This window comes from Ictalurus punctatus, chromosome 21 (genome assembly GCF_001660625.3).
Source record: "Ictalurus punctatus breed USDA103 chromosome 21, Coco_2.0, whole genome shotgun sequence".
In the NCBI taxonomy this organism is placed as follows: Eukaryota; Metazoa; Chordata; class Actinopteri; order Siluriformes; family Ictaluridae; genus Ictalurus; species Ictalurus punctatus.
The window spans coordinates 18,917,795-18,942,500 of NC_030436.2; the positions used below are offsets into that span (position 1 = coordinate 18,917,795).

Consider the following 24,706-nt stretch of genomic DNA (forward strand, 5'->3'; position numbering starts at 1 on the left):
AGCCTGTCATTTATTTATTCATTTATTTTAAGGCCGTGCTGGAAAATAATGGTGGTCACACAATTTGGACATTTTCACTTAGGGGTGTACTCACTTTTGTGAGATACTGTACATACATATGTATGTATATATATATATATATATATATATATATATATATATATATATATATATATATATATATATATATATAGAGAGAGAGAGAGAGAGAGAGAGAGATAGTGTATGGGCCCATGCAGTAATAAAATACATGACAATATTTATATGATTTAATAGTTTATTTTGATAAATATCAGAAATCTAAGAGGTGTGTGTCATAGATGAACACTTTACAGTTGGTTATATGACTGTAAGTCATTCCCTTCAAATACTATTGAAGTTAGAAACGTGTTTAACAATGTCATATGTAACTTTAGAGACGGTCCCTTAATTTCCTAATTTCCGGGAATATCGAACATCACACCCACTTTATTCCAGTACCCGGAGTACCCGGAGAAAACCCGTGCGCTCACCTGGGGGAATTGAACCCTCAACCCTGGGTGTGTGTGTGTGTGTGTGTGTGTGTGTGTGTGTGTGTGTGAGGCGTACATGCTGACTGCTAAACCAGGAATTACACAAGGATTTTTTTATTTTACTCAGGTTATTTATTTATTTATTATTTTATAATTTCCCTCTTTACACACTTTAACAGACATATGAAATCTTTTACAAAATTTTATGAGTTTTCGAGACATGAGGATGTCATTTATTTGCTTTCTATTTTGGGGATGAGTGTGTTTTTCCCTCCATGTTTACTTGATGGTCTTTATTTGTAGTTACACACTGAGCAGTTTATGTTCTACTGATACTGTATTAAAGGTGTTTGTTGGGGGGGTTGTCAAAAAAGAATCAAATCTCCTGCGTGTGTGTGTGTGTGAGAGAGAGAGCGAGAGAGAGAGAGAGGAAGAGACACACCCACTCGGCGCTGCACTGAACCCCGCCCCGCCCCACTTTCTCCCCGCCCCCCAATTTCCCCCGCCCCCTTTTCAGACTGGGCGCCATTTTGCCGCGTTGTGTTACTGTGCGCGAGAGAGTTGTGATTGGGCTCCGCGCGCCGCCATTGGAGCCAATCAGCGGTGATAATAGCGGGAAGACGGTGAGTGCGCGCGGCGCTGAGAGGGGATGGGACTCGGTAACAGATGGCGATTGGTGTGCGTCCGACCAACCAAAAGACTAAAATAATTATAAACAGGAATTTAAGGGGCACGATCCGTGTGCGTGTTAACCCGGACGGTGTAATTCTCACAGATGAATTGGACCGAGTTAGCCGAGAAGCTAACCGCTATAAAGAGGCCTAGCTAGCGTAGCTAACCTAACCGTCGGTGTCTTTGTGTTGTTAGCAAAAATAAATAAATAGTTAGCGTCTTTTTTTCAAACCAGAAGTTAAAACATGTCCCCTTCGTGAGGATGAAAGTTATTGATCCTGGCATGTTCTTCCAAAAGCATACAGAATTTATTTACTGGCCTATGTTACGTTATAAGTCGCGTTTTAACGATAACTTCGTTATAACGTTATACTGCATTTACTAAACCAGCGGGCATGGCCGTATCCCGAATGCGTAAACTTGACTTGCTAGGGCACTAAACAGATCGTAGGGCGTCGTCGATTGGGGAGCATGTGTAGTGTGCGTGTGAAGGGAGCGAGGAGCAGTTTGGGATACGACCCGTGACTCCAACAGTGCAAACGAGCCAATTCATTCCAAGCTGTTGTACGCCGTAACCATGGAAATAAGGAGTTTATTTCTTTATTTTTTTCTTTAATTATCTTGTATTTAAGGTGCAATGTGTAATTTATTAAACTATTCATCGCGGCACTAGGCAAAACTTATTTCTGTCCATGTTCTGGCTCCATGTTCTGCAAAATGTCGCTTGAATGCAAATGATATCAATAATGATGATTATCGAATCGAATGCTCATAAGATGAGCACCTTTTATATCAGAGCTCATATAATATCGAAGAATATACCCTGAATTACACCCCATTCAGCAAAGCTATGTATTTGGGGAAAAGGGGTGGGACCAGGTGGGGGACACACTGGACTGGGTACTAAAACATCGCAGGGCATGATCTCACACATTCACACACTACTGACAATTTAGAAATGCCAATCAGCGTACAATGCGTCTTCAGACTGGTGGAGGAAACCCCCGAAGTACGGGGAGAACATGCGCTTACGCAGGGCGGGAGCGGGATTCGAACCCACGGCGTACTAACCACTACGCCACTGTGCCCCTCTGAGTGCCTGACTAGAATGTGGATTTTGTGCACCGCCAAAATGTACCACTAAACTAAATCCTTCTCTCTGTACTCGTACCTGTTTCCTCTGTTTGTGTTCCCGCAGTGTAGTGTTGAGCCTTGTTTCTGAATAGACTCTGAGCATGGAGCAGTTCGCCGAGTCGACGAGCAGTGGAGAGCAGATCGTGGTGCAGGCGTCCAGTGGAGCGGTGCAGCAGCAGGTACGAGATCTGCCTCTGAATGCATGGGAGTGGGTGCGGTACTACTGATGACCGGTTGCTGCAGGCCACTGTGTGTTTGTGCGTGTGTGCGTGAGAAGAGCGTGGTGTTTATAACCGTACGGCTTCGTTCTCTGTGGTCCAGAGCACAGTGACTGCAGTACAGCTGCAGGCCGACGGCCAGGTGGATGCGGGTTCAGGCCAGCAGGTTCAGACTCTCCAGGTAGTGGTATTCTCTCTCCGGCTCGTCAGCTGTCTGCATGTCCGTGACTGCATAAAAAAAAATTCCCCGAAATCGCACAGTTACCGACGATAGTCTGTATGTTAAATCCGTGTAGTCACGTGCGTGTGCAGCCGCGCCTCGTTCATTCATTTCATGTGTATATTTAACTGTTCGGTGCATTCATGTTACTCTGCATGCTTATCTCATGACATTCAGCGATTATAACAATGCACAAATATCGTTCTCCAGCGCATGTGTTCGCTGTTAAGTGTACGAATGTGTGTGAGCATGTTCGTACTCGGTGGTTGTTTTTCAGACCCCTGTATATGTTCTGCATGATGTCATCTTGATCTGGACTGTGAGAGCACAAAGAAACCCGTGGCACCAAAAAAAAGAAAAGAAAAATAACCCTCATTGCTCTTCTCTTTGAAGGTTCAAGGGCAGCCTTTAATGGTGCAGGTCAGCGGGGGTCAGCTCATCACCCCTTCCGGGCAGCCCATAATGGTACAGGCCATGCCGGGAGGACAGGCGCAGACGATCATGCAGCTACCGGTGACGGGCTCGCAGGGTCTTCAGCAGGTGAGCCAGAGTGTGTGTTTATTATCACATTAATAATAATAACAATAATGTCTGGCTGTGTGTGGTATAAAGTATCAAATAAAGAATTTAAATAGTAGACACCAACTGTTAGTCCCAGCATCCCGAGTAATAGTTGATAATTGTGCTGATTTTTTTTGTTTGTTTGTTTCTTTGTTTTTGTCATGTGTCTCTGATAGATCCAGCTCGTGCAGCCGGGACAGATTCAGCTCTCAGGAGGTCAAACGCTGCAGGTACAAACAGCACAGGGACAAACTCAGCAGATCATCATCCAGCAGCCGCAGACTGCAGTGACCGCAGGACAGAACCAGGTCTCAACACACACAAACACACACACACACACACACACACGCATAAATAAAAACAAAATTACAGTTTGTATGAACGTAGTAGTTTACCATAATGCACTATAAAGACTACATAACATACTGTTTAACACTAGATTAATATTGTATTATATTTATAGAATGCAACACACAAGCTTCTGTGTAAATGTAAATGTGTGTGTGTGTGTGTGTGTGTGTGTGTCAGCCTCAGCAGATCACAGTGCAGGGTCAGCAGGCTCAGACGGCGGAGGGTCAGACCATCCTGTACCAGCCGGTCAACGCTGACGGAACCATCCTCCAGCAGGGTAACACAACAAAAACACACTCTAGTGCACAACTGTGATGTTACAGAAAGTGTGTGTGAGCTCTGAGGGAGTCTTCTGATGGAGTTTGTTCTCTTCAGGCGTGATCACTATTCCGGCTGCCAGTTTAGCAGGAGGTCAGATCATCCAGACGGGTTCAAACGCGAGCGCCACCGGGGGTCAGGGCACCGTGACTGTCGCCGTTCCCGTCACAGGAAACATGGTCAACGCTGGAGGAATGGTCATGGTGGGTCACTCACGGGCTGAGGTTTGCCCAGGTTTACTGGCATTTATCAACAGCATGCAGGACCGATATCTTTCTGACGTTATATGTCGTATAAATTTGTTCGCTTAATCACACGCGTTTCTGTCATGGTGCTTCAAGCAGGATCGTAGGCCGATAGTAAAGTTGTATTACTTGTGTATTTATCAGATGGTCCAAAGCGGCGGCTCTGTCCCGACCATGCAGCGGATCCCTCTCCCCGGAGCTGAGATGCTGGAGGAGGAGCCGCTCTACGTCAACGCCAAGCAGTACCACCGCATCCTGAAGAGACGCCAGGCCCGCGCCAAGCTGGAGGCCGAGGGCAAGATCCCCAAAGAAAGGAGGGTGAGTTAAACACACAAAACTCGCAGATATAATGGATTTACTTTCTGCGAGAAATGTTTCTATGTTCCAGTAATGAGGTTCCAGCCTTTAAAGATGTGGTGTGTGTTTTTATTATTTTTTTAAACCCGTATTAATCGCATCATTTAAATTAAAACATAATACAAACGTGACTCTCAATATTGCCTGATTAATTTTTTCCATTTCAGATTATTGTTTGTATAATTTTTTTTTCATTCTGGATGTTAGTAGGCTTGCAGCAGTTTTGGAACACATCCTGAGTTAGTGATGGTCTGTGTGTGTGTGTGTGTGTGTGTGTGTGTGTGTGTGTGTGCGTGGGTGTGTTAACCTGATTTGTTCTTATTGTCCTAGAAATACCTGCACGAGTCTCGTCATCGGCACGCCATGGCGCGGAAGCGTGGTGATGGCGGGCGCTTCTTTTCGGGGAAGGAGAAGGACGAGCTGGATGTGCAGGTGAGCGGGAGGCTCCAGATCAATCCCAGCACTGATTGGACTGCCTTCTCAGCCCCGCCCCCTGGGATAAATATCGCAGGCTTTTAAGCAATACATGCTCACCTTTGCCAGACAAAGAAGACTGTGCACATGCGCGCTTGTGTGTGTGTGATAATTCTGTCAGGCTTTTTCACATGCATGCATCTTTTATTATTGCTGAGAATGTGTGGCTCGATGCTGGAACTGTAGAATAATCAGAATTTCCTTAAAACGCTGCAGCAGCCGTGGAATATTTCAAGTGGGACGTTTGTTAATAAGTGCTTTTGTGTATTTGGTTGGATCTGAGCAGTGACTGGAGGATGCCGTGATACACGCCTCTTAGATAAGAAGGGCTTAATTTTTTTTGCATGATTAAATTAATAATAATAATTATTATTATTATAATTATGTAATAAATACATAGTAAATATGTCCAGCACTTTATCCTTACAGTCACTGTTTCAGAGCCAAAACCCAACTCGTCCGCCTGTATGGCACTGTACTGTACCGTGTCTGTGTGTGTGTGTGTGTGTGTGTGTGTATATATAATGTCTTAAAACAGCCTTGAGCACATCATTGCGAGTGCTTACATTTAAAGCTCTCTCGCTGATAGAAAGTCGAAATTACACTGGACTTGAATCTGACTTCACTTGATCTCAGTAAAGTCAGTATTATAATATTGTCCTTCCATATAATTTCTTATCATTCCAAGCTGATTCCCAGCGTCATCCAGCTTCAGGACTCGTTTGCAGGATTTTGCTTTTCACTGTAAAGTGTTCTGTGTCGTCTGCATGCCTTGCCTGTGTCTGTATCTCTGCCGCTTTCAGAGCTCTAGATCATTGCTTAATTGTTTGTCATAAGTTATATTTGCATGTTTTAAAAGTGTTATAGAAAAGAATGCACGCAGAACCGAGCTAGCGTTGTGACCTGCTGTATAAAACGAGCCGTTTTGTCATATTCGTAGTCCTGCTGTTTTCTTGTACTGTTTTCTTCTGTTACTTTTTTTTTTTTTTTTTTTTAATTTGCAAATAAACACTTTTTTTATATTTTGACTTTTCTTTTTTCTTGTTTTTAATATCCATATCCAAACGATTATTCGATATATATTTTTTTCTAACTTCACTATAATGTAAAATATTGAGAATGTTTAGAGATTTTGTGACCTTTTAATGACGTTTAAAGTGATATTAATGGAGTGATGCAGACGCACATGCGAAGCATAAATGCATTATTATTTATTATTTATTCAGGATAGTGTGTGAGTGTAATAAAACAGGTATAATGTCACAGTGTAATTGATTTTAATTGCCTTCATCGCACTTCCTCTTCCTCTCTCTGTTCGGCAGGTGGAGTCAGAGCAGGCCCCGGTCGGAGAGGAAGCTGTGACTCAAATGATCAGCGTTTCATAACCCTCCGTAACGCTTCGTACGGTGTTAACTGCAGCGTAAAGCTGAAAGATCTCAGTGCCGGTGCTTTGTACAGCTTTCTACACTGGCTCTGTTCGAGTCTGGTGCTTAATATGAGCGAGAACGCAGAGCTAGGATCCGTTTTTCGCCTTTCACCTTGTATATAATGCTACTGTAAAGGCGCGGAGAGCAGATCCCAGATCGGCGCCCTGCACAACTGACAATTTCTGTATGAAAGCTTGGAGAGACTCGAAGAGACAGATCCTGTGCGTTTCTTATCTCGCGAGGTCGCTCCTGTGTGCTGTGTTTTTCTATGGGGGATCTGATTGGCACAAGTTTTAATAATTCTAAGCACGAGTTTTAATATTTCCAACGTGAACGTTGTAGCGAGACCAACGTTTTCGGATCAGAGAAGTTATTTAAACTCATCTGGCATGTTTTATCGAGTTGTGTTTCCTCGTACAAATTGTGAAAAGTTGAAATGTTCTGACTATGCACTTCCACACTGAACGTTCTCCAGAACGTACCAAATACTTCAAGGTCTCCAAGGCCACGTCTCACGTGAACTTTACAGCACGAATATCCATTTGATGAATAAAAAGCTGGCGTGTTTCAGAAATGCAAGCATTGTGAATGTATGGATGTGTTTAGCAGTAGTGGGTGAGGTTTTTTCTTTTTTTTTCTTTCTTTTTTTTTTTTTTTTTTTTTTTTATAAATCAGATCGTTTGTACAAAGTAAACTCCGGAACTATTGGCACCGTGCAGGAGAAGTTGTTTTGCAAGAATTAATTTCCCCCATAGCTTCCTTCTTGATTTGATACTTCTCTTTTTCTTTGAGCACTGGTATAGTTTTGTTGAAATCATTGCTTGTTTGACTGTGAGAGCTCCATTTCATTTCATACGAGATTAACAAAATAATATAGCATGTGTTATCTCTTCCTGAAGCAAACATGATTGCTGTTGTAAATTGTTGATTACACTAACACAGGGTTGACCTCCGGATTGAACCGACTGTTTGACCATCGACTTTTGTTTTGCTTTTTACAGAAATAGAACAAAAATCTCGCCACTTTCAAAGAGAAGTTTCTCCATGGGTGTGGCTATGTCTAATTTTGATTCGGACTTCTGTTTCTTTGCCAGGCATCTACACAACATCCCAGAGGAACTGTGATTAAATATAGATGCCTGATAGTCATTTCCAAATGCCACGCTTGTAGACCATACCTTTGACAGAGAAAGAGAGATGGGCTGAATCAGAGCACATTCTCCATACCACTGACTGAACAGCCGGTTTTGAAAAAAATAAAGAAGGTGGGTTTTATTGATTAGGGTTTTATACAACAAAAATTGTTACAAGTGTCTACAATCTCATGCACCGACTACCCTCTTCCCACCACTAGAGGGTGCTGTTCAGAAGAGCCGGACGTGTTGTGTACGATCACGATCTTACTGTTCAGCAGTCTGGAGAACACCGCGTCCCTAAAATGAGCCTTGGTATTGATATTCCTTTTTGTTCTGGTGTTCAAGCCTCGCTCGTTGTCAGAGTGTCAAAACTGGCCTCAGATCAGCAGAAAAATGGAGGCATCCACCAACAACCACCCACTGGACCAGCTCTCCCAGCTCAATAGCCACACATTAGCATGAAAATGGTGTGCTACAAATAATCAGGCCTGGAAGCGTGCAGAATAATTTGAATACTAATATTTTCTTTTTCAAACAAAAGGTGCTTCATGTATTCAGTTCAATAGCTGGGATAAAATGCAGCACGTCGCCCAATTTGAATTTAAGACAAGAGAGACAGATTGATAAGCCTTGGCTGCCTTTTTATAACATCATATAGATTTAAGGTAAAAAAAAAACTACAACAACAACAACAAAGGATTAAAAACGGCGGCCCGAGTTTATATTGCGTTACAAAAATACCTGTGTTTGTTACACAATTGTAATGTAACCTGAGGTGGTAAAAGTACCTCGTTCATACAGATGAAATTACCTTAAAGACCTGCAATCATACGCTAAAACTGACTAAGTGAAAAATCACGTAGGTTTTACGCATCTTTCGACAGATTGACTAAGTGCTGGGCGATATATCGATATAACATCGATATCGTGATGGATGATTACACAATACAATTTTCTGATATATCGTCGGTATGGTGATATATATATATATATATATATATATATATATATATATATATATATATATATATATATATATATATATATTAATCATTAGAAATTAAATAGTACTGAACAGATGCAGTTGATTTGACGTGATTTTTAAAAAAAAAACGTCTTTGTAGACGTTAAACTCGGTGTAACGTTGTTGTTTTTTTGTTATTTTACTGCTGTTTTGCTGGCAGTTTGTTAGCTAAATTATAAATCGTGATACGCATCGTGTATCGTAGAAATGCCCTCAAGTATCGTGATTATGATATTTTTGTCATATCGCCCCGCCCAAGATTGACTCGTTTTTACCACCATGTGAGCTGAACTGCAGGGAGATATCCTAGGCAGGATCGGAAAGTAAATAAAAACGTTTACATGAAATATAATTACGGTTTCTTAAACCTGAGGTGTTTTCATCCCTCAGTTTGTTTCATCACATTTTATTGGCTACCAGCAACTATGATGTGAAACAGGATTAACCAATAGGAATCAAGTGGGGGGGTGTTTCCCCAATAAATACATTTTTATACGTTAAGATGTAATTTCCATCATATTACTAGCATGTTTGTGAAAAAAACAAAACAAATTTCACCGTTATAAATTCCCGGTGCCTGTTAACGTTATTTATACAGTATGATAAGATTAGTTGATGGTAAACAGTGCTTTTACTGCCGTCTAGCGTAATGTGTAATTACACAGGTATTAAAGACTAAAGATTAAAGTGGGACGAAAATAACTTGTGTTTAAAGTTTTCACGGTGTTCAAATGGTCTCACCACCACCATAATGCACAATGTCGTTCTTCATCACTAATAACGCTAGCACGTTTGGACACCGGTCTACTGCAGAGCATTGTGGGATTGGATGACGGTTTTAGACGTGACTTACAAAATGGCAAATCTCCTTAAATGGTGCGGTATACCGTATAGTCGATAGGTACAGGATGATCATGACATTTTCTTGTCCTGATCCTGATTGGACATTTTTTCCCTAACAAAACTATGACACCAGTCCTATCTGGTCATTCCTTGTAAAAAGAAGAAGAAGAAGAAGATTCCAAGAGAATCCATAGAGTCCTGTCACTACCACTCTACATCTGGTGATCATGTCTCTGCTCTGAAAGCTCCTTTTAAGATACAGATGGTCCAGGAGTGAGTTTTTCATTCGCTCGTCAGTCACATGCTAATGCTCGTGCAGGACTTGGAGACGCTGCGGTAGACAGGGAGGATGAAAATGTCCAATAGGCTTCTCCATAACCTCTCCAGCCAGCTGGTGTTCATGAAGATTACCTTTACGCAGGGGGTGAGAAGCCTGAAGGACAAGAGAGGAAAGCTCAAGTCATTACAAGATCGCAGCATCTCTATCCAAACTCTATGAACGCAACTGTCCTTTTAAAGGGACGCGTATAATTCGCACCAATTTCTTCCCGCTCTGACGTTTTACCCCACTCGTCAGTGTGAACGATGAAGTGACGTGAAGATGCCACGAGTTCAGTTCCCCTCGACAAAGCTGTAAATGATTTGAAAACCAGGATGTTGATATTAAATGAAGCATACCAGATGTGAAGGCAGGTGAGGAACGCGAAGAGAACTCCGGCGACGATGGAGAACGGGATGGCGAGCACCGCGGTGACGATGCGATAGAACCAAACCCGGGACACCTCGAACAGCGCGTTGCTCCAGAACCACACCCGGTCTCCGGTGCGCACTGAGAGCGGCTCGGCTATCACGTCCTCGAAACTCACCTGAACACACACACACACACACACACACGCACGGCTTACACATCAGACCTGATATTTTAACACTGGTTGACCTTTCAGAGACATAGCTGTGTAATCATGTGCTATTAACAGAGAATAAAACACCATGTCATTCCGTTATAGGAAAATAATCAACAGGGTGGTTTGATGAAGTGGAGTTACTGCTACCATCCTGAAGTTTATTATTTACCTATAACAGCATGTCCCGAAGTGTTTCAATCCTCTTCTACTAAAGCAATTTGCCAAAGAATTTTGCTTAGACATTTTTATTTTATTAATTAAACAACACGTCAATCTTTTGGGGGTTTCCCCCCCCCCATCCATTTGTAGTTATGTTTAACCCTGTGGAACGACCACAAAACGACTTACTTCCTGTTCTCACTTATGTTATAGCAGCTATAAACAGTCACTCCTTCACCGGCCGCTTTTTATTTCCTTCTCTCTTGAAGTTAATAAGACACAAATTGAGCATTTTGTCACGTGTGTTACTTCATCATGTCGCGCTGATGTTTATTAATCAAACAAAATCAGGTCAGTAGCGGCCATCTTGTAACCACAAACACTGCGAAGTTTGACGCTAAATGATGATCATACGTTGAACTTTTCAACTAGATTAGTACCTTCATTGAGCCAAGTATCATATTTGGGTCATTTTGGAAGATTTTGTGTTACCTCTCTCGATCAGAGTGTAGTGTTAGTCTCGTGATGCAGATAAACATCAACCTGCACGAACAAACCTGCACTGAAACTCCTTCAGCTGATTACTGGAATATTAGCATATGAACAACACACGCTGTGAGCGCTAATCAGGGGGGTTTGGAGAATACTCACTTCAATGGCTAATGATGTGGAGAATATTTCAACAGAGTGAACTTGAGACAAAACAGCGCAGGTTGATAAAAATGTATAATGTATGTGTCTGATTTACTTTCCATTACTCCGTTTCCATTAATATATATATTACACGTATTAAATTTGTTTAGTGATTTAATAGTGTTTGATTGAGCGTGTTAATATAACAATAATCAACACCTTGTGACCAATCAGAATCATCAGCGCTGTAGTATAAATGGCTTCAGTGATGTAACGTGAAGAAATAACCTGTATGGGTTAAGCCAGAGAACTCTTGAATGCACTTTACACACACACACACACACACACACACATATATATATATATATATATATATATATATATATATATATATATATATATATATATATGTTTTACACAACTTTGTCATTTATTTAAAGAACATTCATGGTTTAAAGTGTTGTTAAAGCCATGGTTTATTTGTAGAAGCCGGGATTTCCCATTCACACAATATAAGATGAGTCTTCATCAGTGCGCTGCTATAATTGTGCTCATGATCCGAACACTTGTGCTGCTTTTATCCTCCATCTGTCTCAGAGCAGCAGCTGTTCGCTTTCACTTCAAGACTAACGAGCAAAGAGGAAACGCAGACCTCTGGAGAGAAACATGTTTGTTTGGTGCAGTGGACCACAGAAGGGCAGGACTACTTCTCAACGTTAGCGCTATAGTACACTGTACTGCGTGCTCAAAATGTACTTCCGAGCACAGTTTGTTCTGGAGTTACAGTGCAAATTGCGGTTCATGTCGACTCTGTAGCATTTCGTTGAGATGTTTTGCTCCGCTTCTGCAGGAGTTATTGATGCAGCGGTGGTCCAGAGCAAAATAATCACAATGTAAGATGAAGTCAGGTCAAAATAAGCCAGATAATTTTACTACGTCTTCGAATTTGGTTATTGGCGATGGATAATTGCTAAAGTTGGTGCGGCATTGTTTTTTTTTTTTTTTGGCACGCGATGAAGAAAATTGCATGCTGAAAAGTGTCCCAATCTACCCGATGTCACCCTATGGAGCTAAGAATTTCCTCATAATGTCAAGAACCTGAGGATTTCTTAGTACATGGAGTTCCTCTCAAATATTTGGTCCATTTCCAAGACTAAGCACATTTGGATTTGGATTAAATCACACTGTCAGTATGAGTACTGTGTCTCATCTGGGACGTACCTCATCACTAACTGTGATCCAGTAATTCGTTCAATTACCTTCAGGCATTCGTTCATCTGTCGGGGATCTCTTTCATTGATCAAAGGCCTTGTGTCACTCTGTGTCGAAACCATATCCTCCTCTTCCTCCTCCTCTTCTTCTTCTTCCTCCATGACCGTCTCCAGCTGCGTCTTCCATGGCTGCTGTCCCTCGCTGTCCTCGCTGTCCTCGCTGTCCCCGTAGTCCCCTAGGTCGATCTCTGTATCTACAGGGATCGTACTCCGCATCATGGTGTCGGTCATGAATACAAAAAACTCCTTAACTCAGTAAAACTCTGAGCGGCGTGTTAGCTGTGTCGCTGCAGTGCCGGGGTCGAGGGACGGATATATTAGGAAAGTGACCGTGCTCATACAAGAATTCCCCGTGGGAAGATCTGTACCCCCTGCTAGATGAGCTATAAATACCGCACGATGGGCCGTCACTTTTTAAACGCTCCTCTTGTAAGTAACCAGAGAAGCACATGGAGGGTCAGACCCACCTTCCTCTCAATGAAAGCAAATTATTTTTTGCACGACTGGATGGATAGACATAAGCTTAAAGGGGCAGTCTGCGATGTTTATAGCCAACTGCTGCCCTCTGACAAAACACTCATCTTTCCCCGAAATGACCCCACCTCCTCTGTTAATACAGTATATACCACATGAGCAGCTAAGGAAAAGAGGGGCAGGGCTTAGCTCTTCTCTTCTGTTTGAGCATGGGCGGGGCTAATTTCTGGGCTGGAAAAATGTAAACAAGCCTGAAATGGAGAAACTAAAGTGCGTGGAAATACTTCAAATCGCTAATTTTAGGTTTCATTTTAATTTGAATTAAATTGGGAAACATTTGAACGTTTATAAGCTGCATCTTTACAAGAAACTGGACATTTTTAATGGGAGGATTTTATACACTGTAGGAGTTGGGAAAAAAAAGTCAAATAAATAAATATATAAACATCCTTAAATGTTTAGCTGTGGCTGTGGAAGGATTACGGTGTAGTAGTGTAGCGGGTTTGAGACGTGACCGTGCTTTACGGAGACAGGGTTTTCATCACTGCAAAGATTTAGTAAAAGTCTCTCTACTGACTCTGACTCTGAGTTAACGTGTGACTTGACTCGCTGAAACTTCTCCATAGAGGCTCAACAGCACCACCTTTGGCTTCTGCTGAGCTCCAGAAGAGCTGTTTGCAGTTAGAGCTGGGCTTTACAGCTCATTTTAACACTGTTATTTATAAGCTACCCGTTTAAACAGAGTCCCTCCATTTTCACAGGCTCAAAAGTAATTGGACAATTGACTAATAAGCCAGTTTCCTGGCCAGGTTTGGTCTGTTTCCTCATTACTTCATGACAAGTTAAGTCATGGAAATTAAGGTCTGGAAGACCACTGAAGACAACTGAAGTGGACAAATGCAGAGTTCTTTCCTTGTTGAAGAAAAGCCCCTTCACAACATCTAGCCGAGTCAAGAACGCTCAGGAGGACGTAGGCGTGTCATTGTCAAAGTCTACAATCAAGAGACGCCTTTATGAATGTAAATAAAGATGTTTATTTGAATAAAGTTTACCTCAAGATACAAACCACTGGTAACGCTCAAGAACAGAAAGGGGTCAGATTAGACCCTTAAAAAACCATCTCAAGAGAGGAAACTCAGCGTTTGGTGATATCCATGGGTTCCAGACTTCAGGATTTGCATCCAAGTATTAAAAATAATCCTCATATTTATGATTGTGTTAGTTTGTCCAATTACTTTTGAGCCTGTGAAAATGGATGGCTATAATTCCTAATCTGTCAATGTGATATGTTTTGTTAAACCCCTTGAATTAAAGCTGAAATTCTACACTTCGGTCACATCTCGATCGCTTCATTTCAAATCCAGCGTGGTGGTGTACAGAGGGAAAATTCTGAAAAAAATCGCTCACCGTCCAAATACTTACGGACCCGACTGTAGATTCGCCAGGTTCGCTTAGAAACGTTTTGCAAAAGAAACGACTGAGAAACAATATACACACCGAAACACGAATCAAATGTCTAACGATTCATTATTAGAGCTGCAAAGTGCCTTCAGCACGAACCCGGCTTGCGTTGATACTGCGACTCTGTACGCCGCTGGAATCCATTACGCAGACAGCGAGGTGATGAATGGGTTTGAGATTGTTGGTGACCTGTCAGTGTTTCATAATGGCAGTTAAAAAAGTCGCCTCAGAGTCGCTGTCCTGAACATTACGCACTGTAAACACAAAGACTAGCATCTTTACGTTTTATTATTCTCACGCATTTATAAAAAAAAAAAAAAACAACAACGTGAAGTTTATGTTCTACAAAGTTATTTACAGTGATGATCGACATCGTGGGTAGACATGATGAATAAAAATGATCCGGAGAGTGTTTTATTCCTCTTATACTACAGCAGTTTCCCATGATTGAATTGAACCTCTGACTGTTACACTGACACTGGAGACTCCTTCCATAAATGTCAATTAAACACATTTCTCCTTACAGAAACCTTTGACGATTACGATGCGATGCATTGTACGCATTTAAAAATATATATATATTAGAACGAGCGCGTTCATTTAAACCCGTGACTTGTGGCTGCGCTACTGTCTGAGCTGCTGTTATAGAAATGAATCAACACCATTAGACCAATCAGAATCCAGCATTCACAGAAGAACGGAGATGATTACATTTCTTTAGTTATGAGATGTTGACTGTACGCGCAGTCACTCAGGAAGTGTGTTTAAGCCGCTTTGTTTAACGCGAGCACGTCGTCTCGTTCATCTAACGCGTGAATTGTTTACTCGACAGAACGCGTTAGTCATAACGACGTGCTCGTGTGCGCGATCGGCACTAATGAAGTCAACCATGACGTCTTTCAGAGAAACACTGCGCCGTTTCAATCCACTACAGAAACGCGTGGCGTCGCGTCATGCGGCGACGGGATGATGTGGAAAGAAAAGAAGAAGAAAAAAAAAACCCTCTTTGAGCTCTTAGGGAGATTTGTTCTGTTCACACATCATACTCAAGTGTGTATTTATAGCCACACAACCAGATTAACTGAAGTGAGATTAAAATACAGAAATATTGAGGGGGGTTTTTGTGTGTGTGCCTTTCTCTCTTAAACACTTTGTGAGTCCTGAGTTCTGATTCGTTGAATCAAACGAATTATTACATGAAAAATCTTCTGATTTGTATTTCATGAATAGGTATTGAAATTAAACAAATTAAGTCACAGGCTGTGTTTGTGTTTAAACTGATATATGCAGTGTACAGCGTGTGTGTGTGTGTGTGTGTGTGTGTGTGTGTGTGTGTGTGTGTGTGTGTGTGTGTGTGTGTGTGAAAATAAAGAGCAAGAAGAGTAGAGATGGAAAGAAAAAAGAACCAAGTGAATCTTGGTTCTCTTGCTCTTCTTGTTCTTTATTTTCACACACACACACACACACACACACACACACACACAATGCTTATTGCTTGTGGGCTTCATTTACTTACTGTGGTATATGAAGGCACTAATGGACTCGAAGTCTCTGTGGCAGATGGCTGTGTGTGTGTGTGTGTGTGTGTGTGTGTGTGTGTGTGTGTGTGTGTGTGTATGACAGTACATGGCTGATGAACATGTCATGTATAACTTTTTGCATTAAAAAGGAAAAGAAACCTAACGAATAAAAACAGAAGCAGTATTCACAGAAAGTAGACCACTGATTTATTTTAATTTTAAAAAGGAGTTCATGTCTCCTGAGTGGATTATAAACAGAAGTGTATCTTTCTCTTTCTTTGTTGTTGTTGTTGTTGTTGGGTTTTTTTGGTTTAAGCTCTCATCTCAATCACGGTTATTTCGCAGGCTGAAAATTCTCCACAAGGGGGCGCTCTTACTGCCATAGCTTTTGGGTGCGTCGCCGTTTTAAACCGCGTGGACTGTCGTGAAGCTGCAGCGGAGAGATCTGACGACCGCACGTATAATTCGACGACGCGTAAATCTCGCACCCCGATGCAGGTTACGTTTATTTCCGACATTATCGAAACGTTCACTCGGTCGGAGCCCCTTAACGATTAAAGCATTCGCCGACACACTGTCTACCGGATGTCGCTCTTCGGCTAAAGATATCCCGCGTCGAAATCTACGTTCCTCCAGGATTTGGCGATCCCAAAAGAAACGAACGCAAAAACAAGCAAACTCCGCAATATATAAATATATATATATACATATATGACCCGCGACGCATCATGTGACATCATCACAATGTGCATTCAGCCAAAGCTCTCTTCGATTCACGTGTGTCGAACATGAGTACGACTAAAAGGTCTCGTTTACCAACAAACATCACCGTGAAAGGTCGTGCACAACAAGGAAACTAGGATACAAATAAGCAGAAGCGCATTTACACACACACACACACACACACACACACACACAGCATTGTGGGGGACAGAAAATCTTTTCCCAATGCATTATACACTCTAATCTGACAATTTGTTAGATCTCTGTGTTTTCATGCTGCATGTCTGTTGGGTGTTATGTAGAAGTGTGTCATCGTGACCCAGACAGGTAGCTCTGTGTGTGTGTGTGTGTGTGTGTGTTTGTGTGTTTGTGTGTTTGATGTTTACGCAGCTGTAGCATGTAGTCCTGCTGCTTCTACAGCTGTTCCAATGCTGGTTTTCTCTATATAACCGTACACATCAGCATCAGGGTCACGACTCCTCATAAATCCTCCACTCTGGATGGACAGATGGGGAAATGGATGGTGCGCTGTTTTGAAAGAGAGAGGCAGCTTGGTACAGAAAGCCTGTGATAAAGTTGTTTTAGGACGTTGGTAAATTTTATATGTTATATATCGTGCGAAGCACATGTTATCATCGTTGGATTCGAAACTACGAAGCATTTTTCTATCCATGCCTGAACACTTCTGAGGAGAAAAGCTGTCCTTTCTTTTCTAGGGAAGGAACATCCATCCATCCATTCATCCGTCCATCCATCCATTTTCTGTACCGCTTATCCTTCAGGGTCGCGGGGAACCTGGAGCATATCCTATAAACGTATTTGTTTACTCAAGCCTACCTTGACTAGACTTTCTACTACGCTAAGCACAGTCCTAATAATCTTTTCTCTCCGTCTCTCCTTCTGTCGAGCCACACACGATTTTATGGAGATACTAGAGATCCTGATCCTCTCCGGACCCGCCTGATCCGTTTCGGATGTCCTACCTCTGGATGGAGCTCTCATCTACTCCAAGTCTAGATTGCTGGGACTACGGTTGCTTCTAAGGCCAAAACAGACTTCATATAAATCCATAGTGAACTTTTTCACACTATCCGGTGTTACCCAGATGAGGACGGGTTCCCTTCTGAGTCTGGTTCCTCTCAAGGTTTCTTCCTCTTAACATCTTATAGGGAGTTTTTCCTCACCACCATCACCACCAGCTCGCTCAATAGGGATAATTTCACACACTTAAAATCTGTATCCTGTGTTTATATGTTTCTGTAAAGCTGCTTTGAGACGATATCTATTGTAAAAAGCGCTATACAAATAAAATTGAATTGAATTGAGTTGAATATCCCAGGAGGCATTGGGCACAAGGCGGGGTACACCCTGGACGGGGTGCCAATCCATCGCAGGGCACAATCACACACTCGTTCATACACTACGGACACTTTGGAAATGCCAATCAGCTTACCGTGCATGTCTTTGGACTGCCGGAGGAAACTGGAGAACCCGGAGGAAACCCTCAGGGGAGTACGTGCAAACTCCGCACAAGTTCTTCCAAATTCTTAAAGCTCTGAGTGTCTACGTTCATATGAGCTATTAACACAACTAATCTGGAGCGTGACATCACAAATAAATTAAATCGGCTAAACCAATACAAGCAATCCATAACGTATTTTGTACTCCCTAGTGCAATAATGTATCGGTTCTGAAGTTTTACTGACGTCTTTTAATCATATGATTAAAAGACGATATGCCATTGATCGATATGCCATTGATCTGTGCGTGCCAAAGGAAGTATTCTTTAGGTTAAGTGTATTATACAAGGACATAACAGTAATAGTGAGAGGAAGTTGGGACATTTAGCTCTCCAAAATCTAAATTAGGGGTCTTGTGTGCACTTTATAGTTTGTTATTTATCACTTGTGCACTTGTTATCATGTTATAGGACTGTTTGCACACAAAAAAAAAAAAAAAAAACAAACGCTCCACTTCGTAATGTGCCGTCTTACTGGGTTGTTATGGAGAATTAAATGCAGCAGACACTTATAAGGTCATTACTTATGCTTTTTGTGCTATAGTGTGATAAGTAGGCCTTTCTTTATCCCCTGGACTTTGACTAGCAGACACATTACCCAGCAGTGGCGTTCGCCAAGGCTGTTAAACCATTTTTTTTTTTTTTTTCTAAACAAAGACGTGTTGTATAACACAGCGCACGTGACAGGGTGAAGGGTGGGTTTTATTTATTTATTTATGTTGAATTCAGCACGGAGACAGGAGATCTTAGAAACATCTCAGAGCCACGTGGTGAAAAGTGAACAGGAGATAAAAACAGAAAGACAACTTGAATAAATATAGTTCCAAATAAATATCATTTTTGCACAGGAAACTACTCGCATCACAAATGACCGAAAACGACTGTTAAAATAAATACTTAAACAATATTTAAACAACACCGTGTTGTAATATCCAGTATCATATAGAGTCCTTAGTATTGTGCGGCTGCGTAAAACGAGGTGAATCGGCGAACAGCTCGACAAACACTGGTACCAAAATACAGGATATTTGTTAAAATCATTAACAAAATAGATGACTTTAAAGTGTCATGTTGTATTTTAAGGCAAACGAATGAAGACGTGTTGTTACGGACCGCGATGAAAATATTCTTGTTCTGAATAAAACACGGGTGAAAGCGGTAATCCAAGGCGTTATTGTGGCGTACGTGTAAGGAAAGCTTCTCACTTCTAACAGCCCTGAGTATCTGAGGTGGACTTCAGAAAGCCCGACCTCAGTATCAGATTTTATTTTCACATATCTGAGTAGGAATCAAAGTCAAGTCACTGGAACATTTTACTTCAGAAATGAACCAGAAATTTGGTCATTTCTGATAATATGCTAAAAACCGACCTTCTCTATTATTTAAATAGTAATAATAATAATAATAATAATAATAATAATAATAATAATAATAATAATAATCACCAGTGGTGTAGTCCATGTTAAAATTCAGTATACATTAACAACCCAGTATAAAAGTGAATGTACTGGGTCTGTGTGTGTGTGTGTGTGTGTGTGTGTGTGTGTGTGTGTGTGTGTGTATGTGGCCTTGACTACATCACTACACTTTCACATGCTATAAGCATGACAAAGCAGAACCAAAAGAGATTTGAATTGTCCTTTTGTTATTTTTCTGTTCGCTTGAGCAGATTTGTTTGATTAGACCTGCTTTTGGCGTCTGATCAATTGCTAAAATAGCAGAAATGACCTTTTCCCCCCTTTTCTGCAGTTTTTCTCTTTATATCTGATTTGAACATTGATTTGAATCTGATATCAACCTTCCAGATTTGGATCCGTTTGAAATGTCCATGCCATTTGAATCTTCCAGATTTGGATCCGTTTGAAATGTCCCAGATTTGGATGCCATTTGAAGGTTCTAGATTTGGATCAGATATGACCTTCCCAGATCTGGATCTAATTTTTAACATTCCAGATTTGGATCCGTTTTAAATCAAGCAGATTTGGGTTCAATTTGAATATTCCAGGTATGGATACGATTTGAATGTTCTGAATTTGGATGCAATTTGAATGTTCAGGATCTGGAGCTAATTTGGACGTTCCAGATTTGGATCAAACTCGAAAGTTCCAGAACAGCCTAGGTGAGTTCCTCAGGGATCTGTCCTGGTATCCTGAACCCGGTTTGGTCCAGTGTATTTCTGGGAGTTGCGGTGTTGTAACTGCTGCGTGTGGCTTCCACCGAGCTGCTGCGCTTCAGGAAGTGCAGGAAATCTTCATGTGCCGAGGCATCGTGGCCGGACGCTGGGGGTCTCGCGGGTCTGCTGGGAGAGCGGCAGCAGCAGCACATCGTCTTACACACCTCCTCGCGGATCTGGCGGTTCAGAAGGCCGTAGAAAAACGGGTTTGCAGCGAATGAAGAGTACGCCAGCCACGTGACAGGGCCTTCAGCCTCGTCAGCCGAGGTGTGCGCGACGCCCAGGGACAAGTGCAGATGAAAGGCAAAGTATGGCAGCCAACAGAGGACAAACTGGCCCACGATGACGGCCAGTGTGAGTGCTGCTTTACCGCCCACCAGTGTCCGACGTGGCCTGCGAGGTGCGTGTGTCCCTGTCCCTCTCCTGGCACTTGAGCTGCTGGTGATGATGGTGGTTTGGCTGTTGACGGAGTCAGAGCGGTGTTTTGGACGGGGTGTTGCAGGCACCCAGCTAGGCAGAGGACCCCTGTGTCGGGCGGCCATGTGCGCCACCTTGTAGACGTTGGCGTACACGGCTAGGATGATGGCGGCGGGGACGCAAAAGCAAAGCACGCAGAAGATGATGGAGAAAACACGCCGGTGCCCGCTGTGGCTCCAGTGAAGTGAGCAGTGAGCTGCAGCAATGGCGCTGTGGTGGCGATAACTGGGCCACCCAAACACAGTGGCCAATCCGAGGACAGCAGACGCCAACCAGACCAACGCCATGACCGCAGCAGCAATGCGGGGCGTCATTTTGGCCTCGTAGCGCATCGGGTGCACAATGTAGTAGTAGCGCTCGACGCTGATCGCCGTCACTGTGAAGATGGAGGCGGAGATCAGAAAAGCGTTGAGGAAGACGTACAGGCGACACTCAAGTGGCGTGAAGACGACCCCAGCGAAGATTGGTGAGCCGCACACGATGGCGAGGGGCATGAGGAGTGCTGCGCACAGCACATCCACGCCACATAGGTGCCACACAAAGCTGTACTTCCTCAGGTGTGCTGCCTTCAGCACCACAATCAGCACGGCCAGGTTCGCCAACAGAGCCACGGCGTTCAGCGTCACCATGGCCGCCAGACCCACAGCATCACGGAGACGGGACTGTGGGTTGGACATGGTGCCCAGCTGCATGCTGGGAGTAGGGTGCCCAGACGTACCATGTTCCAGTGAGTGGTTGGCTTGTGTTCCGTTGAGGTTGGGGGTCTGAGGGAATCCATATTCTGCCATGTTTGGAGCTCAGATCTACACAGTGCAGGTCACAATCACAGATTCCTCCATTGTCCAGCACCGGGGACGCTGGGCTTGACTAATATACAGGCCAGACCTGTTGATGAAATAACAGATAAGGTAGTCATTTGTGTAAAAAGATCCCTAAACACAAAAAAAATGTGTTTTTAAAAAAAAAAAATGGTTAACTTCTTTCCCATGGATGATCCCATGATTACACAGATGGAAATATTTCAAAATATACTGTACACAAAATATACAAATCATACATTTTTCCCCTTTAAATTCGAGACTGTTTATGAGATGATACATGTACTGAATATCGTTAAAATGTCTTCGTTTTAAAATATTGCTGTATCGCCTACCACAAGTTTAGGAACTCGTTCATTCATTCAGTCGTTCATCTTCATAGCCTCTTATGCTTAAGTCAGGAGAATTCCCTCTGGATGGGACACGAGTCCATCATAAGTCAAGTTTAACAACTGTTGGAATTATGACCGTGTAATAGCCTCACAGTTCAGTGATGAGCATCAGGACTTATTAACTTGCAACTCTTTTTAAATTTTTTATTATTATTTTTTTTTATACTTGTGCCATAAGCCCTAAAGCGTGTCACATTGTTTTCAGCTTAATTCTAGACTCATAATCCTTTGGTTCAATATTTGACTTGCATGGATGAGTCGTTACAGAATTGAGAGAGTGGGAGTTTGATCACTGAGAATTATTCATGGCACACTCTCTCGCTTTCTCACTCTCTCTCTCTCGCTTTCTCTCTCTCTCTCTCGCTCTCTTTCTCGCTCCTTTGCTTGCACTGCATCTTTCTGCATCTCTCAGTGACCTCTGTCTCATTTCACATCTCAGCTCTGTCTTCATCTCTCTCTCTCTCTGTCTCTCTCCGTCTCTCTCTTTCTCTGCGTGTGTCTCTGTCTCTCTCTCCTTTTGCACGTCGTCTTTCTGTCTCTCTCCCTGTCTTTGTCTTTTCCTATCAGTCTCGACCTTTCTGTTTTCTCTCCCGCTGTGTGTGTTTGTCTCTCTCTCTCTCTCTCTCTCTCTCTCTCTCTCTCTCTCTTTGTCTCCCTCTCCTCTCGCTCTTCCTTTCTCTGTCTCTGTCTCTCTGTCTGTCTCTCTCCAACCTTTTGATGGTGAGTATAATGAGGCGGCTTGTTGGGTTGCAGCTGCGGGAAGCTTTTCTGCTCTAAGCGGCATTAGCATTAGAGTGAGGTCACTGTCACCTGCACCTCACCACACACACACACACACACACACACACACACACACACACACACACATACAAAATCTCTTTTTCTCTTTCTTTTTCTCTCTCAATCACACGCATACAAAGCCCCCATGCACACAGAAACATCCTCCCACACACTCATACAACATGCATTGTAATACAGCTTCTCCACACACACACACACAAAATCTCCACAAAATCAGCATCTCAACTGAGAGCATGAAAACCGAGCACCACTTAAACAAAAGACTACGTTTTCAATGACATCCAAGCAGCATTGATTATTTGCATTAAAAATCCGACTCAGAATCGAACCTGAAATCTGAAATGTCTCCTAAAGCCGATCGTGCCTGCTGATAGTGGACCTGCATCACCTTCTGTTTGTTTGTCCATCATCTCTGGGTTTGTTATTTTGTGCATGTATGAGCCACAGTCGGTGAATACACTTTATAGACACTAATGGGTGTTATAAATGTGTGTGTGTGTGTGTGTGTGTGTTACATCATCACGGCTGCATGGTGTTTTTCAGCTTTATCGCTGCGTGGATCTTGATGGATCAGATGGATAGGATGAGGGCTTGCACACTCAGCTCCCACGCTTTTTTCCTATGGATGAGGAAGCCAAAGAGCTTTATCTCCAAACACACTCCTCGCCCGTCTGGTGTGAAACGTTGATAACAACGCCGAGTACAAAACATGAAATATTACCTTGTGTTTAACCCTCTCTCCTTCACACACACACACACACACACACACACACACACACACACACAAACAGAGCCTACACATGCGCAACTATCTCTGAGCACCGTGCGAATTCTGTGCTCTTCTCAGAATCTTCTTAGAAAGTTTCCCAGAATGCTTCAGTGCTACAGGCTCATTAGTTCAGGCCATGTGGCACGTTTCTGATTTTATCCACACTAATCTGCTCTAATGGACCGAGTTTGGTCCACGGTGTGTATTAATGAGGTCAGGACACAGAGCTGTTTCGGATTATGACAGTTATATAAGATTTTAGCCAGTCTCTTTAAAATGTCACACACTGCACAAAATAAATAAATAAATAAATAAAATGCACAGAACAGCGATGACCGGCAATCACAACGCCTTTTTACTTTAATTAGTGATGACGCTGACTTTGCCATTATTTTCTTTTAGATAATGATGAGATGAGAAATAATGATCGTAACTTACCTGACTGAATTTGCCTATAATGAAGAAAAATGTTAGCCAATGACACAGACGTGTATATGAATTAAAAAAATCTGTACATCTGATCAGAAAGTCGATCTGATTTCCCCATCCGATCTGATAATTGAACAGTTCTGATACTATGGTAAAGTTTCTGGTCAATATCAGTCTGAGATCAACAATCTACAGCAGATGAATCGATCCACCTTAAATTAATCTTTCCTTAAACTATAATCTATTCATGTATAGAAGCTTTATCCTATATGTTTATCTATCAACCAACCTACCCATCCATCCATCCATCCATCCGTCCATCCAGCCAGCCAACCATCCATCCTTCCATTCTTCCATCCATCCTTCCATCCATCCATCCATCCATCCTTCCATTCTTACATCCATCCTTCAATCCACCCATCCTTTCAGCAATCCATCCATCCATCCATCCTTCCATTCTTCCATCCATCCTTTCATCAATCCATCCATCCATCCACCCTTCCATCCATTCTTCCTCCATCCATTATTCCATCTATACATCCTTCCATCCATCCTTCCATCCATCTATCCATCCTTCCACGCTGTGGTATAAAAATATTTAGATTTGGTCAGAAGGTGTTGATTCATTTTCTATAAAAGCACCACTGACAGTAGTGCAGCTGCAAATCACAGGTCTGATACGTTATTGTT

General features: G+C 42.4%; 3 protein-coding genes across 10 annotated transcripts in view; 1 reads left to right on the plus strand and 2 right to left on the minus strand.

Moving 5' to 3' along the window:
* Nucleotides 1-1,022: 1,022 nt before the first annotated feature.
* Nucleotides 1,023-7,068, plus strand: LOC108254944 (nuclear transcription factor Y subunit alpha). Of its 8 annotated transcripts, none has more exons than XM_047149537.2 (10): nucleotides 1,023-1,135; nucleotides 2,383-2,497; nucleotides 2,640-2,720; nucleotides 3,150-3,296; nucleotides 3,494-3,625; nucleotides 3,846-3,945; nucleotides 4,044-4,189; nucleotides 4,376-4,549; nucleotides 4,919-5,020; nucleotides 6,385-7,068. In XM_047149537.2, the coding sequence occupies exons 2-10, from the start codon at nucleotides 2,420-2,422 to the stop codon at nucleotides 6,445-6,447; spliced, it is 1,023 nt and encodes a 340-aa protein (XP_047005493.1). In that variant the 5' UTR covers nucleotides 1,023-1,135; nucleotides 2,383-2,419; the 3' UTR covers nucleotides 6,448-7,068. The 8 variants fall into 8 exon arrangements, with proteins under 8 accessions (XP_047005493.1, XP_053529955.1, XP_017305949.2 ...); XM_017450460.3 differs by having other exon boundaries at nucleotides 1,034-1,135; nucleotides 2,388-2,497; XM_017450461.3 differs by having other exon boundaries at nucleotides 1,134-1,190.
* Nucleotides 6,402-13,044, minus strand: cav4a (caveolin 4a). Its single transcript, XM_017496567.3, has 3 exons — nucleotides 12,449-13,044; nucleotides 10,171-10,358; nucleotides 6,402-9,925 (listed from the first exon to the last, which is right to left on the minus strand). Exons 1-3 carry the CDS (start codon nucleotides 12,689-12,691, stop codon nucleotides 9,790-9,792), a joined length of 567 nt encoding a protein of 188 aa, XP_017352056.1. The 5' UTR covers nucleotides 12,692-13,044; the 3' UTR covers nucleotides 6,402-9,789.
* Nucleotides 13,045-18,858: 5,814 nt separating this feature from the next.
* Nucleotides 18,859-24,706, minus strand: part of si:ch211-213o11.11 (probable G-protein coupled receptor) — a 7,573-nt gene continuing 1,725 nt past the window's right edge. The window contains exon 2 of the mRNA XM_017496572.3: nucleotides 18,859-21,692. Coding sequence (XP_017352061.1) covers nucleotides 20,273-21,595 — 1,323 coding nt within the window. The 5' untranslated portion in view covers nucleotides 21,596-21,692 and the 3' untranslated portion in view covers nucleotides 18,859-20,272. The remainder of the gene's footprint in view (nucleotides 21,693-24,706) is intronic.

Excerpts from the sequence above, each read along its gene's own strand:
- LOC108254944 (XM_047149537.2), top strand. The coding sequence starts at position 2,420 with ATGGAGCAGTTCGCCGAGTCGACGAGCAGTGGAGAGCAGATCGTGGTG. Across the intron at positions 2,498-2,639 it reads GTGGAGCGGTGCAGCAGCAG|AGCACAGTGACTGCAGTACA; the intron begins GTACGAGATCTG and ends TCTGTGGTCCAG. Across the intron at positions 5,021-6,384 it reads AGGACGAGCTGGATGTGCAG|GTGGAGTCAGAGCAGGCCCC; the intron begins GTGAGCGGGAGG and ends TCTGTTCGGCAG.
- cav4a (XM_017496567.3), bottom strand. The coding sequence starts at position 12,691 with ATGACCGACACCATGATGCGGAGTACGATCCCTGTAGATACAGAGATC. Across the intron at positions 10,359-12,448 it reads AGATGAACGAATGCCTGAAG|GTGAGTTTCGAGGACGTGAT; the intron begins GTAATTGAACGA and ends GTGTGTGTTCAG. Across the intron at positions 9,926-10,170 it reads CTCACCTGCCTTCACATCTG|GCTTCTCACCCCCTGCGTAA; the intron begins GTATGCTTCATT and ends CTTGTCCTTCAG.